The sequence below is a fragment of the Bombus impatiens genome, unplaced genomic scaffold (assembly GCF_000188095.3).
Source record: "Bombus impatiens unplaced genomic scaffold, BIMP_2.2 scf_0525, whole genome shotgun sequence".
NCBI lineage: Eukaryota > Metazoa > Arthropoda > Insecta > Hymenoptera > Apidae > Bombus > Bombus impatiens.
The window spans coordinates 696025-712186 of NT_176944.1; the positions used below are offsets into that span (position 1 = coordinate 696025).

Consider the following 16162-nt stretch of genomic DNA (forward strand, 5'->3'; position numbering starts at 1 on the left):
ATTTATGCATGAGTTTTATTGAAAATCGTAATGACTGAGAGATTTAACATTACGTTACTGGCGGAAGGATTATTGCTAGACAGACAGATGGGAAAGACATCGTGAAACAACTTTCTGAATCAGAGTAATTATTTGTATGATTGAAATTGATCGTAAACGCACAAATCTGGTTTACCTCAAGCAGTACGCAAGTTTAAATTTAATCTATGTACACGTATAACTGGCAATGCGTGTAATTGATTTTGTTCACCGTTAGCGACGAGTTCGTTGAGACATTCCCATGAAAAAAACGCAACGAGTTCCTATACCGGTTTTATTTTATTTATTTTATCTTCGTTTGACTGGCTTCGAATTTTTAATTTTCGTGGTGGCGCTGTTAAACAAGAGAGCTGTTAACGCGCTGTTTATCGAAAGCATCGCAGAAATCTATAATTTCTGCAGTTAATTTCGTTAATTTTGTTTTAAATATCGAAAAATTGGTTTAAGAAATACAATTGTAAATGGGTACAGTAATTTAATCATTAAGAAAGTGACATGACAAATTCTTTTATCGACGAAAAAATGACACACTCATAAGTTATCCGCGATAAGCTGTAAACCTTATAGGTATTAGATACGCGGGACTTCCTGCACATTATCTGTCTACATCACTCAAACTGATTGCACTCCTGTAACGTGACAAAACATTAACCATAAGTTGTCATTTCTGTTACCATATACCGATATGTTCTGACATCTGTAAAATTGCTGTATTGCGCGACTGCGTATGTTAATTTATACGTAATTACAAATTAAACTGCATTAGAACGTATAGTATATACAAATAAATTGCTATTCATTAAATGTATGATATTTTTTTGTCTTTTCGATTTTGATCTGTTACAATCTGTATGTTTTCTTAGAGAGGTCGCCACAAAATATAAAAAATCCAGCTATTCTATAATCGGACCGTTTGAAATACACAAATATAATCATAAAATTAATATATTCCAATATAAATATCTGACTCTGTAATATTCATTTAGAAAATGGATATTTTTAATAAATATAGAAATAAATATTGAATAAACATATATTTCATAAAATTGAAACAGATGGCGCGGTAGGATCTTTTAGTATGAAATGATGGCGTTAGTGGCGCAACCATGTAGTAACCTAACTTACTATAAACAAAACATTACAAGTGCAGTGATAGACATTGTACCATAACTTGTGTGTTGAGAGGTTAAAATTATATTAGGAAAATATAATGTTGAAATCAATTTTAGCAGAAGAATGTACTCGTACTAAATTAGCACCATCGTTAGAAAAAGTATTAAACGATTTAGACAGAGAATCCACGCATCACGATTATATTGTTGCTTTAATAATAGTATTGTTAGCAGAGGCTGGTTTTTATTTGTCATCGTCATATAGTGATCGGCCACAATGGTACGCATTATCATTGATAGCGTGTATTTTTTAGTCATCAATTGTATTATTGTGTGTTATAAAATGCATCTGTCACAGTCCAAAACTACTCTATATACCAAAAAGTTGGAAATCGCGAGACACGGGAATATATGAAATGTATTTTCAACTAGAAAGTGTTCCTGATGTAGAATGCAAACTAGTTGTAGTCCCTCTGGGAGACACATTGATTTTGAATTTTTTTCCTCTTATGGATGGAAAAACGACTTACAGTATAAGTGTACAGACTCTGAAGTATGTTAATCCTTACTCGAGTGATCTTTGTGGACGGTACATGAATCTTAAAGCAATATCTCACAGGTATGATAAATTTATAGCTATGTTGATTATTTGAAAAGGATTATATTTGTTCTTATTAAACTGTTTAATAGGTTTAAGGATCAATTGTCTACACCAGTGCGTAAAGATCTATTTATCAAAGCTGGTGTAATGGGTCCTAGTCTTCAAACTATTCCAATTGAGTTGAAGTTCAGAATTTTAAGACTGCTAGATGCCTATAGTGTAACAAAGATGGCACAGTGTTGTAGAGAATTCCGTGATATATGCTCAGAATCACAATTATGGAAGGATTTACTATATAGGGATTTTCCAGGATGTTACCGTACAGTATCAAATGGCAAAGACTGCTATCGTTTTAGGTACAAAAACAAAAAACTACTTAAACGGTTAAACCTTTAACTATTTAAAAGAGCAAGGGAAAAAGCACAAGTCATGCATGACAAGGGCAATGTTTTAAAATGATGTAATAAATATTTTTAATTTATTATACTTTGTATTTTGTAAAATATGTTTGTAAAAAATTCATGATGTTATAAACACAGTTGTGAAAAACATGTGTGAAAAAAAATAAATTATAAATTAAAAAGTCCTGTAATACTAAGGTTATTTATAAATACTAGGACGTTTAACATTAATTTATTATAATTATTGAATTATATAACAGGTATATGTGATATTTCCAAATGCTTATGTTTATTTGTTCAACCTCGTTTCTATATAATAATTTGATAATACTTGAACTTTTACTTATGTATAGCATTCACATGTATTTAAAGATTATAACTTCACGGTTTGATTATCTTGGATGCATCGTTGCACAGATATGAGTTTCATAAGCGCAATTTACAGATTATCACTGAACTGTTGTTCCAAGGAACTAATTCCCGAGACATATCGGAAAAACTATGTTGCTGGCCGTAATTACCGCAAGAAGGTTTTATTTCAATTTTCGATAAAGTATAATTTGAACTAATCAATCAATCACAACACAAATAGTCCTAGTACCATTAACTAACTATAGGATAGACCTGGCATTATACAGAATTTCGTGTCTAGCTATAAAAAACGCAAGAAGATTTTCTATGAGAATTGTTTCACTTAACAGGAGAAAGTTAATATAATATCTAAATATTTTGAAAAATTGAAATCATCTATCGTGATTAGGAAATTTCAACATCAAAGTAATTTTTTAAAATGGAAGTACATATTTTTATTGTTACAAATTTTTATTCTAAGCAAGCAAATGAGCAGTGTGATATAATTTCCAGCATGAGTATATTTCTAATGACATAATGTATACAAGCATGCAATCCTACTATTAGAAATAAAAATTTGCCGAATGGTAATCGTTTATTTACATTAAGGATTAGATCGATAGATGGCGAAAACCTGTATTTAAAATTTGTTTCTTTAATTACATATTGCATATGCCTATCATATAAGTAGTTAAGACTAAAATGCACACCTTCCAGGGCATTCCACGTCAAGTTCACTTGTTAACGAGTAACTGCAGTACAGACTAAATTATCTAAGATATTTATGGGAATTTTTTGCGATCTACACTGAATTACAGAGAGCGTAGTTTTTAGCTTCATATCGTGTTCTAAAGATTAATTTGTTGATATAAAAACATGATTGTAAAGATTAATCTTTGGAAAACAATGTTAATTACCAGGTCTCACCACGAGGAGGTAACTACGCATACGAGACCCACCCTGGACCCCTAATCCCATTGACTGGAAATTGAATATCTTGAAAAAGCTTGTGGCATTTACACAAGCTTGAGTTTAGTATGATATCTACTGATATACGTGAGCATAAAGATTGTTCTTAAAATGTATTGCACAAATTCAGACTCTCTAAAATATATATCCTATATACATAGATATATGTATATAATATGTATATATACGTAATATTATATCACATTATCAACTACAATTTAATATATAGTTTATTAAAGAGAGTAGACTAGAATATATATATGAAAATTCTTAAAAACACTTGTATTATATTTGAATTTCAAATAATTTTATTCTTTATGTTCTCAGGAACACGGAATACTACAGCTTACAGTAGTCGATTGAAATCCACTAATTGTAAGAAAAATAAGTGAGAAGCATGCATACGAAGGTAGATTATTGTGACGTAAACTATTGAAAAATATTAATTATCAAGACCTACCCTGCACGAGTGTGATGACACTCGCTGCAATGAATGGCTTTTCAATTTAAAATTGAGGTCGCATTTCAGTTCAGATTATCATATTTGAATCTTTAACCAATCACCGAAGAAACCAAACCATGCGACTCACCGTCGTAGAATTGGAAATTAGTTGCAACAAATTCTTTGCTCAAGTCTATGAACGTTGTTTCTTTTCTTCTTAAATCCTTCTATCGGTTTTATAATGGACACGCTTTGGTGGCAGAAAGAAACAGAACAGAAAATAAATTATTAAAATATTAAATAGTGTTTTGAAATGTTATAGAAACAGAATAATTATTTCATTGTTATAAGCAATTTATTAAAATTGTTAAATAATGTTTAAAGGTAGTGAATAATTAAATTAATGATTTTATGTTGTTATAAACAGATCTTTAAAATTGTTAAGTAATGTTTGAAAATATTATTGAAATAAAATAATTTATTGACAATGTTAAATAATATTTAGGAATGTTATAGAAATGAATCCGTGATTTCATTGTTATAAATAAAGTATTAGAAATGTTAGATATCGTCCAGCTTACGATAATATAAGTTTCCGTGTTGTCGATGTGTACGCTGCGAAGGTTCAGGTAGTAGTAACGATCTCCCGCTGTAGTATCACTCAAAGTCATCGTGAATGTTTGGAGAGAGGGCAAAACTTTCGATACGGTCGAAATCTGATTTTCCTATTATAGCAATCAATAATTTTTAGATTATTACTACACATTTATACTTTCGGCGATTTATTCTAATAATTAACATTATAATTTACATATTTATTGCAAGTTACAACTACATTTAAAGTTTCATGTCATTAGTTTTTCACCTGTAATTATATTAATATTATATTAAATGCTAGTTTATAATGGAAATAATTATAATGTTATAAAAATGAAGTTGACCAGTTATCGTCAATCATGCATGGCCACGGTAAATGTACATATGGGTGGGGCAGATAAAAATATTACAAGTTGTTTTCTTCGAAGCCATTGCAGATATCAACTTGACATTTTTTGGTGTTAAATAGCACAGAGGGGTTAACACTTTAGGCTGTAAGATATTGTGCGGGTGAGTCTTTTGGAAATGAAAGGGATGTTACCCCATTCTTCTTTAATAGGGTGACATTAATTTATCGATATTCGGACAGATGTTATCAAATCTAACAACTTTTACCGAAGGGGTTTTTTTTTACTTTACATAGTTAAAGAGTTATAGCGGAAAATACCTTACGTAAGGAGAGTTTCGTGACGATGTGGAAAGATATCAAAAGAAATATATTATGTTTTGAAAACACGCATCTATTCTTGTGATAATAGCTTCGCCAATATTTGATAACATTATTGGAATTATAGATTTACATGCGGTCTGAATTCATCTTTTAATATCTTTTTTCATAGTCAGTGTCGTTGCAATCACTTTTTCCTTTACATAGCTCAATAAAAAATAATCAACTGACGTTAAATTAGGTGACCTATTTGAGAAATAATTTTCAAAGCAGAATAAATTTTTTTTAATGTTTCCCGACACCTTCGTGGAACTTTCCTTGCATAAGATAAAAAGAAATGGGAATAGTACATATTTCTGCCTTAAGAAAGTCACCCTCACAATATCTTACACTGTGAGATGCTAGACTCTTTGTACCATTTAAGTTCGAAAACTTCAAAGTTTAAAAATCTCAAATTGATATCTGTAATGGTTTCGGGGAAAATAGCCTATACTTAACACTTTATCTGGTCCACACTGTATAAAAATTCTACTTGGTATGAAATAAAAATTACAATACAAATCTTCCAAGGAGGAAAGTAATGATATATTATTTAAATTTTAGACTTTCAGATTTTTCAGAGTGTTATTATAAGCTTCGAATTTTTATTATTTACCATAATACTTTATACTAATTTATAAAGTTTTTAACTTATTTAAGCGTATACCGTCGTCCAACAATTATGTAGTAAATATGTATATGAATCTACTATGTTTACACGAATATAATTCTGCTTTATGTCATATAAGACTACGTGAAAGCATTACTTTACTTTAATTATGAATTTAAGTTATCTTCTTATTTTGATTCATTTAACAAGATTGGAACATTATATCTATTACTGACTGTAATCGTAAGCAAAAAAAAAAGAAAACAAAAGTAATAGGTAAATACAATACGTTATAAGCATGGTAGCTTCTATTCAAAATTATCTTTTTATCAACCGCTCTCCATTCAGTTTGTATAACGATGAACAAAAATGCTATAGGCATACAGCATTCTTTATTTTGTAATTACGAAATGTCCTGTTCTATAGTGTATTTGTAGTTTCATACAAGAGTTAGGTTTTGATTCAAACCATTACTATACTTAATTGATAATGTCGTGTGCGACACGAAAATGATAAGAAATCAGGTGATCCTGAAACGTGAAGTACAAAAAAAGCATTGTCAGATTTATTCTCATCTGTACTAATACACATGTAGTTCACTTATAAGTTAATAACTGAAATCTAGTCTAGATTCCAGATCACCTGGAAACCTCGACGAGAATTTTGAATGGTCTAGACTACATTGTAGAACGCGTGAAATCGATAATCTCTGACAGATACTTTATCGATGATACACAAAGAAGTGTTAATCAAATAAAATTATGTAAATAGAAGATTTTTCTTAAATAAATATTTTTTAAGATCCAGTATAAACATGTGCAAAGTTCTTGTCTTCGTACGCCTCTAATCTTTACTCTCAAATATTTATATAAAATTTTCAAACATTTGTTTCAAATAGAATTAATTATATTTTTTTTAATATTCTTTAATTATTCTTGATTTTATAGCATCATTTCTTTAATTACATCCTTACTGTCATTTGAATTAAATTTTTTCCAATTAATTATACAAATTTATAATGTTCGTAAATTATTTTTCAGCAGAAGAGATAACGAAGCCAACGCTGAGCAACGATGATACCCAAAATGAGGAAACGACGACACAGAGTAATGGTGATACCGGTGAGTGATAACCAAGGCAACAACTGTTTCGCTCTTCCTCTACTGTGTTTCACTTCTGGTCGATACGTCAGATGGAAGCACACCTGGTTGCACCTATCGATCTGGTGTATCAGCAATGAAAATTTGTCTTTGTACACCGTGGAAACTAGCGGCGGTTTACAACAAAATGGAAACGATCGCCTTCATTGTAGTTTATAATATTATTATAGTCAATACGCAATCAATTAATTACGCGGTAACTCTTAACGCGAGATCATGCTTATCATTAACAATCCCCGATATGAGCTTCGATTTGTCATTATGCAAGTGGGAATAAATAATTTGCCACGTGCATCGACGCTTCATATGTTTAAAATGCAACTCTGTTATTGTTGAAAAGCAGACTGTTGCATCTCCGACGCTAGATAAAGCTACAGAGATTGATACATCCGTCCATCAAACATTGATTATCTATCTATCTTGTACTTTTTACAAGGGCACGTTAAAAAAATACGTGAATTTTTATTATAAACTCGTTCGAATTTATTTTGACATAAAGCATTCGGTTCAGAGAATAAAATTAAAAATTAGGAAGACGGAATCTTCAAGATGTTGGAAGATTTTCTTCACGATATTTCATAAAAATGTTAGAATCGCCGCAAGGAGATGAGAATTTTTATTACAAACTCCTTCGAATTTATTTAAACGAAAAATATTTGTTTTGGAGGATAGAACTAGAACTAAGGGTCGTCGAGATGTTGGAGTAGAACAGGATGTTGGAAAATCTTCTTCGTGATATTCCTTAGTAGCTGTTTGAGGGATTTGGTTGATCGCAGTTAGAATCTACTTCATGAAATAAGATATCATTTCTGGATTCGTGATTTTTATGAGTAGGGATGCAAAGTCTTTGCAAGTACGCAAAATCTTAGTGATTACCTATCGATTCAAACTTTCATATTTTTTTCGAAATGGTGCGGATTTTACACTTTTATCATCCATATCCATATCTTTTTGCTTCTGTACACCATGTTTATAAAATTTCCTCTTTGTCTCGATTGATGGTACAGTATAATATTATACTGAAATATTGAAGCTTTTCTTGAATTCATCGAACGTCTCTAATTGAACTATATAATTTTTATATAAAAAATTTTACAAACATTCACACGACAAATTTTAAACGTTTATAAATTTTACACCACGAATTTCAAATACTCACAAATGTCATATTACATAGAAATATTTGTTTTAATCATAATCTTTGAAATATTAATATGTCTTGAAATTTTAATTCTAAGTAAATATTTTACTTTCAACATAAAATAGTGAAATACAGAAAGATATCTGCTTTACATTTCTTCTTGTAAACTGTAAACCACTCTGTTCTCTCCAACGGATTTTTTCGTTTTTATTTCCAATAAAAAGAAGGAGAAAGCTTCGATTTTGACACAACAACGCTATTATTCGCTGGTTGATGTCCGTGACGTTGTACATCGTTAATCCGCGAAATGCAGTTAGGCAAGTGGATTCACATGTTCCACGCGATCCCACAAATTCGAAGGCTGAGTTCGATCGTTAGATACGGGATGGTTGATAATTGTTATTACGCTGCCGTTACGCTGTCAAATCGCAGTTGGAAAATGATTGAAACGTTTCTGTAGATTGGCTTTGTCGTATGCAGCCTATAATAAATGTGTCTTGTCGTTTCGACGCTCGATTTGTGTCCGTTAATTTTGCAAAATCGGAGTAAGGATTAAATTGGAAAACGGATAACTGATTCGAATGTCTGCGCAATATATGAAATTTCGGGATTAATTTATTATTATAGTTTTCATTCGTAGAATTTGATTTCGCTACGGTCTTTCGTCAAAGCGAATATTTTATTTTCCATTTTCTTTGACGTTAATACGTAACGATGGGTGTTCGTTAATTTTATCAAAGAATAATATATAAAGAACCGCACATGTAATTTTTATTAAAAACTGTGAAAGTCCAAGGAACATTCGATGAATTGTAAACAAAAAAATTTGTTTGTTGCTAAATAATTGGAAGAAGTTCTATTTCAAACCGATTTGCTGAAAAGTTTACTTTGCTTAGTTGCGCCACTTTTTCAACAAACCTACGATATAGTTCCAACAGTGTTACAGTAAACAGACATCAATATACAATTTCCCAGTAAAAATTTCCCTACTAACGATTTTCCGTCTGTTCTATTTAATTCTCACTAATCCACTCTCTGATGGCAGAAAGAAAATCAAAAAGAGGAAGGTGATAGGTGTTTCAATATTTATACGATTCCGTCGCGCCGTCACGTACGAGCGATTTATCGTTGTCCCGTCTTCCGTTTCTATCCCGAACTGTTCCGCGCCGCTGCGAGCGGCGTGACTTCTAATATTCTTCCCTTCTTCGACACAGCTTAACGAACTGGGAAGTTTTGGCACGGAACCGTCGAATAAACCTAGTCGAGCGTAATAGTCAACGATGTTCGCCACCGTAGCCCCATTTCGCGACATTTTCGATCCTGGATTCTCATTTATTGTTAGTTTCACTCTAAAGGTAATTAAGGGAAAAAGGAAAAAGAAGAAACAATCTCCTTTCTCACCATTACGAACAGTCGTCGATTCATAGGATGCATCGCGTTGCCGAACGATGCCGATGCGAATAAATAGCGGGCAATTAAGCTGGCAGATTCGCGTGCGAGTTTTAATTATCGTCGTACCTAAACGCTCGCAACCGCGACACCGATTAAAACGTTTGCCCTGCACTCGACTATTTTTCTTCAATTAGAGATTCAACTGTGAGCGCGATAATAATTAATAACGGCGAGGCGGGGTTGTTAACGCACGAATTTAGGACGAACCGCGCTGTAAGGTCGCCTAGGAGAACTGGGTCATAGCAGGTGGCGACTCGCAGAATGGGAACATCAGCAAAGGGAGAGGGAGAGAGGAAGAGACAAAAAGAGAACGTTGGAAGAGTGCACTTTTCAAAATCGGCCGCTAAACGTTTCGTTTCCGTGCTTGGGGAAGATGCACCCTCTCTCGCTGTTTTGTACAGCCTATGACTATCTTCTTTCCTGCCACCTCGTTCGCTCCATTTATCCTTCATCCGCAATATTCTACGCTAGCTTCGCTCTTCCTATTCCTCTTTCCCTCTTTACTTTCCCGCTTCTCTACACCACGCTGTCTCTCTGCTCCACTCCAAAACGCAGAATTTTATAGCTTAAAATTCGAACAATCTGGAAGAACACGAGGGAAATGTCAACCGGAAAATTGTCATTTAAAAAAATAAAGCGAAAACGTAGCTCGCGACGTTTATAGTATATAGCGAGGCCTCTCGGAAACGGGACAACGACACGTCGCTGGAGCATTCGTATTCCGGAATCGGGACTCGTTCACGGTTAGCTGGTGTGCGCTACTATGTCGTATGCGTATTTCGAAGCCCGGTAGCGGGCTTAAGCTTGCGCCGTTTCGCCTTCCTCTTTCTCTCTCTCTCCCTGTTGCACCGCCCCCTTATCCTCTCACTTGCTCTGACAGCCTGGCCAACCCTCTTTGTCGCTCGAGCGCGGATGTCGGCGTTCTCTGTTCTCCGGGTTGCTCCCTGGCTCTCTCTCATCCCCAGTGCGCGCATCGAACCCGTCCTGGACGAAAGTCCTTCCCGCTCCGTCGCGCGTACCACGCACGTTTCTTTGTGATCGAACCCTTCACGACCTACTCGATCGACGATCGTCGTGACACGCGTGCACGGCCCATTCTCCGCCCTCGTAGATCCTATAGATCGCCTCCCGTCGGATCATCCTGTCGTCGCCTTGATCTCGTTCGGAATTTCCGATTTGTGGCGAATCATCGGACGCGCGCGTGCATCTGAAATCGCGTGTGGTGTGATCGACGTGGCTCGATCGAAGGTTTTTGCGTAACCACTGCAAGTGAAAGGAAGATTGTTGGCTCGAGAAGGGTGACGAGGCTGAGCTGGTCTTGCGAACCTGGACTAAGTGCGTGGTAAATATGTTGATAAGTTCACTCGTGCGGATTGCAAGTTTGGAATCGTGGAACGACTCGAAGTCGAGAGATCGAGAAATAGAGGGTCCCTTAACTCGATCGCTCTTTGCGAGCCTTTGTCTTCGTCCTTACGGATTGTCTTCCGGAAAAGGTTCACTTCGCGTACAGTTTCGTCGAGCTCGATGCTTCACGTGGTCTCTCCCTGCGGATACTTTCAGTTCTTTCTTCAGTTCCCGTTTTTCGATTGTTTCGTTGGGAGTTAGGCAAGATTTGGTTAACTGAATGGGATAATTGAGATTTTAGGAACTGATATGAAGTTTTTTATTAAATTGCGAACAATAGCCTGTATCACGTAGGTTGGTGAATTGATGCGATGTTTGCACCACGCAAACTTTAAAAGAAATATCGTGTTAATTGTAGGCACAGTGGTATTGCTGCTGATGTTTGATCTGCAATCTGATATTCAGTTTGCTCTACAAATATCATATTTCCAAATTGCTTTGAATGATCGTATAATCCTGTGATGATTCGGGTACAAATATACAGACTGTTTGATAATAATGTTTAGCAATTTGCAAACGTATAATCTTTATCAAAAGATGATATAAAAATTTGAATTTATTAGAGATAATCGATTATGATTTACTAGATACTGATCAAGGCAGAAATTATTGGCACGAAAATGTATATGTTTTGTATTTGCAGAGCGTACAAAGAAAGACGAAAGCCAATAAGGGAATTTTACGTCGTTGAAGACAATTTCCTGCTTCCATATAAATTCCAGCACTCAAACTGCGAATCAATCTTTACTCGAACAAACTCATGCAGTTAATATACGGTCCATTATATCGCTTTTTCCTTTCACCATTTACGATATTACATAATCTATCGAATCGTACGATTTTTAGTAAGCAAATATTTAAATGTGCCTTTTGAAAGGAGTTCGTACTTCCCCTATGATTCGTCTCGTTTATCATAAACGAATAATACAGCAAATATTGAAATGTATCTTGGCAAGAACCTACATTCTCTGTATCATTTATCTTATTTATCACGAACGATGTAATTCAAATTCTGCCGCATACTTTGTACCGATAACAATATTGAAATAAATTTATAAAATTAAAAATTGATTGATCTCAGGAAAGAATAGATTGATAAAACATACGCTGCGATACTTTAGATTATTCTTTCTTTCTTTAATTGACGTATCTAAAAGATCACTTCGTTCTTGGAGATTACGTGATCATTTTGGTTATCCAATCGCTGTGTTATAAATATATTTTAGAAAAGATAGCGTATTTTATATAAATATATCTTGCACAAGAAATAATTCAAATTCGCAAAAATACGTCGCTATAGATTAACAAAATTCCGTCACAAAATACCATAAATTGTCTACCTTCACAATTTTGATAGCTCCAGTATCAGAGAATAAAGTTCTAAAGTACGAAACTAATGGCACAGAATGTTTTCCACGTCCAATATATCAACTGTCGCGGATTTCACGAAAGAAACATAAAGATACGCATTCCCGCTGTTTTTCATCACGCCGAAATAGTAATATCGATTTATTGCCGGCGGCGAGCATGGTCGAGTCAATTTCAATTTCTCACGGACACGCAACGATAGCGCGGGCAGATTCCAATCGCAAACGGAAAATAAATTCTAGTAACGAACGAGTGAAGGTAACGGCGATCGCGAATCGAACCGGGAGACACGGATAAGCTTGGCCGTGGGGCCTCGTTATTAGCAGAGCAGTACTCTCGATTTATCTAAGGGAAAAACTCGTGGCCCTTCACCAACAAAGGCGCGGTTCAATCTCTGCTCGCAGTCCCTTCCTCTTTCCCTCGAGCGATCGATCAACCCGCGAGGCCCGACGTATTAATAGCCGCGGTATAAATTTACGTGTGCAGAAACGGACGAGCGTCGCGACGCGTAGAGACAGCCATCCTTCTTTTTTCTCTCTTTGCTCTTTACTCCTTTTCGCTCGTTTTGTTTTATTCTCTCTTCGCTTTGTTGTTCAGACCGATACGCCGCCGGCTGGACCGTTTCGATGACGACATCTGATGCTCTTCGTGGCTGCGACGCGACGTGGGAAATATCGCCACCCTGCGATGTCAGTTCGATACATTACTCCCTTTGTTTTTTCATTCTAGAATGCCCAAGCTGTATTGTTTGCCACCATCAGGCAAATCTGCTTTCACTGAGACGAAAGTGAGTGGATGCTTTTGACTGAGTTTTTAGTTTACATTTAGGGGATCATCTTCTTTAGGGGTAGAGAAATAGGGGTGGCAAATGTGAAGAGGGCAAGCGAGGGCAATTTTGCTGAAACGATTTTTGTGTAGCGCCGTTGAGATTTTCGATGGAAATGGTGTGTAAACATTTCGCTACTTAATTAGGTATTAGGATGTTTCTTAATGATGTGAATGGTATTTGCATTTTCGTGGTACATTGTTTTAAGTAAATGAGAATTAAAGTAATTCAAAAGTGTTTGATAGTAATTATTCTCGGATAATAACTTGTCACGTTTCAAGTAGAACAGAATTACAAACGTACCAAATTTGTAGAACAACTGTACTGTTTATAATTCGTGTGTTCCGAATTATTGTATTACGCGTGTTAAGAAAAGGAAGTTCCGGTATATTGTGATGATACTCAGGTTTAATTTCGTAACAAAACGCTATAACGCTTCAACTTCTGCGCTGAACATTACCCGCCCTCTTCTTACACCTCTATCAAACAAGAGAGATAATTAGGGAGATAATTAGCCTTGCCTCTGGTAGATTATGATGCATAAAAACAGCTAAAATTTTGTCAGTGATTAGTAAAATATTGAGCGTCAAATATACACAGTCCATAAAGCGTTCTTCGTCATTATATCTAAAAATATATAAAATGTGATCGATGAATGATATTTGTATGTTTAGTAATATTTTTAGAATTAACAAAAATCTTCGAAATAACGAACCAATACAATCGCCGTAATGATTTTCAGGTATTTTTCTAGCAGGGAAAACTCGAAATTGTGATTAAAAAGCCCGTAGTCATCACGAACCTGTACAAAATACGACCAATATATAATTTTTGTAAGTTAAAAAAATGAGTTCGGCGAAATACGAGCATTTCCTTAGTTCCCTCGGAATTAATTTCAATTTTCGACCTAATAGACCAATACAGCCGCGATAGTGATTTTAAAAGAGTAATAGCCCGTTACATTATTGGCAAACTTTTCGTAGAAACTTCTATTGAACTCGTGCCAACAGAAATGTCCAGTAGTGTAGGTATATAACTATGCGAAAATTGCTTTTGTGACATTTTTAATGTACACGCGTAGCTTGTCCTACGATCGATTAAAACGGCTTACATAAAGTAACTGTTTATCGAATTACAGAGATTGCGGTAGTTGGATAGCGACGTTCCAAGTAAACGCTTTATGCAGCGGTCTGCTCTATCGCATTAACAGAACAGCCTGACACCATGCAACATTATTGGGATTGTAGCTTTATTTTTCTTTAGGGAATGTTTAGTATCCTAATTTAGATAACCTTCGTTTGTTCTTATTATTTAGTGGCCCACGTTCCCGTCTCATCGCGCATTTCCTTATTTCAATTTTCAGTTCATAAAGCCCGATAAAGCAAAATAACGTGTTCTTAAAAATCCAAACAGATCTAACATTGGAAGTACCAGGATAAATTTAACAATGGAATTATCGAAATAATCAATTTGTAATTTTTTATAGAAATGTATAGTTTTTTGGAATTTGAATGATTTTTTTATAAAATTTACGAATAGAAGCTTACTTCTCATCTTACGTTTGTATTTTTTTAAATACTTTACGTTTTATTATTTGTCCGTCAAGTTCTATATTTTAACTCCTGATAATTATAGTATCAAGCAAATGTTAGGATGGAAAGAGCATTAGTACGTCTTATTCGATATAATGTAATTTATCGCGCTTCTTTTCTTGTCGTCTTCATTTATAAATATTATCATACATTAACACAATTATTAAGAAAGAATACACGCCAAACGCTTGTACGTCTCGCGAAACGGAATCAACATCGAAGGTAGAGGAAGCATGCTTCACCAAAAACTAACTCAGCACAAGCCATCTGAAGCTTCGAAGTGCTGAGATCATGCAAAATCGATGTCTCGACCTCTCTTCTTCGCTTCGAGAGGAGTCTCGTTCCACGTTCCTTAATCGATCCGTCTATTGCCAGCATCATTGAGGAGGATAGAAGAAAAGAAAACAAAAAAACGCGTTCGTAGGTGGTGTGTGTGTGCGGGCCAGCGAGAGGCAGAAAGAAAGGGAAAGTCGATGATCGGCCCGGCGATAGTTCAAGCTGGTGGTGCGTTCAACCAATATTCGCGGTGAATCGAATACCAGTGTACGGTGGAAACGCGAGTTTCACGCGATGCCAGGCGAGCATCGGTGAGACGAGCGTGATCGCGGGAAAAGTGGAACCCGACGAAGAAATCGGGTATCGTGCGTACGAACGATTACGTTTGCCCCGTCGAACTGTTCGTCGTGCCGAGGATATCAACGTCAACCTGTCGCTCTCCGAGGTGTTGAGTCTGCTGGACCACGCCGACGACGACGAGGTCCTCGCTGGCACGTCTGAGGAAAACCGGAGGAGAGCCCTGTGGCAGTTTTATTCCACGGGGATGCTCACGCACAGCCACAGCGACGGCGAGTTCCCGATTTATTCTCAGGGTGAGTTCCCTTACGAGATCTCGTTGTCTGTGGTTATCGTTGTCGGTCATGTTGCACGTTATAATTTAATTTCATGATGCTTTATGGTAAGTATCTTTGGAAAAAAATTCGAGGATTTTATTTCGTACGAATTATTAAATAAGAATGTCAGTTAAGAAAATGATATGAAAATTAGAGTGTATTACACTCTGATTAGAATACATTAATTTTTCTGTTTTCGTTAACAGATTTATAGAACTTTTGATGGATAGGTTTCGCATGAATTTGTTGTATATGATTGATGTTGATTGTTGAATGTTGATTAAGCGAAGAAATCTAGTGAATTTAGTATTAGTTTCTTCATTTCTTTTTTTTTCATAATTTGTAAACTTCTGGAAAGTATCATTTCTACTGTCTTTTATTGTGAATTTTTTGTATGATATGATTGTTGATTGATAATTATTGATTAAGCAGAAAAGTGTAAAGAAGTCAAGAAGTATAAATCCGTCTTTTTATCTTAGTCAAGAGTTGTAGTTTTTGAAG

The 16162-nt window shown here is 35.1% G+C and overlaps 2 protein-coding genes across 3 annotated transcripts in view; both read left to right on the top strand.

The window, feature by feature from the left end:
* Nucleotides 1-16162, top strand: part of LOC100740297 (phosphatase and actin regulator 1-like) — a 147625-nt gene that overhangs the window by 731 nt on the left and 130732 nt on the right. The window contains exon 2 of one of the 2 annotated variants that reach the window (XM_033321888.1): nt 6869-6949. In XM_033321888.1, coding sequence (XP_033177779.1) covers nt 6869-6949 — 81 coding nt within the window. The remainder of the gene's footprint in view (nt 1-6868; nt 6950-16162) is intronic. The other variant, XM_033321889.1, reaches the window with a different exon arrangement.
* On the top strand, nt 1116-4216 carry LOC100749920 (F-box only protein 7-like). The gene is made up of 6 exons (XM_012388101.3): nt 1116-1431; nt 1510-1770; nt 1842-2108; nt 2599-2683; nt 3425-3560; nt 3801-4216. The coding sequence occupies exons 1-5, from the start codon at nt 1250-1252 to the stop codon at nt 3494-3496; spliced, it is 867 nt and encodes a 288-aa protein (XP_012243524.1). The 5' UTR covers nt 1116-1249; the 3' UTR covers nt 3497-3560; nt 3801-4216.

Bases quoted from the DNA above. Each gene is read 5' to 3' on its own strand.
- LOC100749920 (XM_012388101.3), top strand. From the start codon at position 1,250: ATGTTGAAATCAATTTTAGCAGAAGAATGTACTCGTACTAAATTAGCA. The intron at 1,771-1,841 runs GTATGATAAATT...ACTGTTTAATAG, and splicing joins CTTAAAGCAATATCTCACAG to GTTTAAGGATCAATTGTCTA. The intron at 2,684-3,424 runs GTTTTATTTCAA...GTTAATTACCAG, and splicing joins GCCGTAATTACCGCAAGAAG to GTCTCACCACGAGGAGGTAA.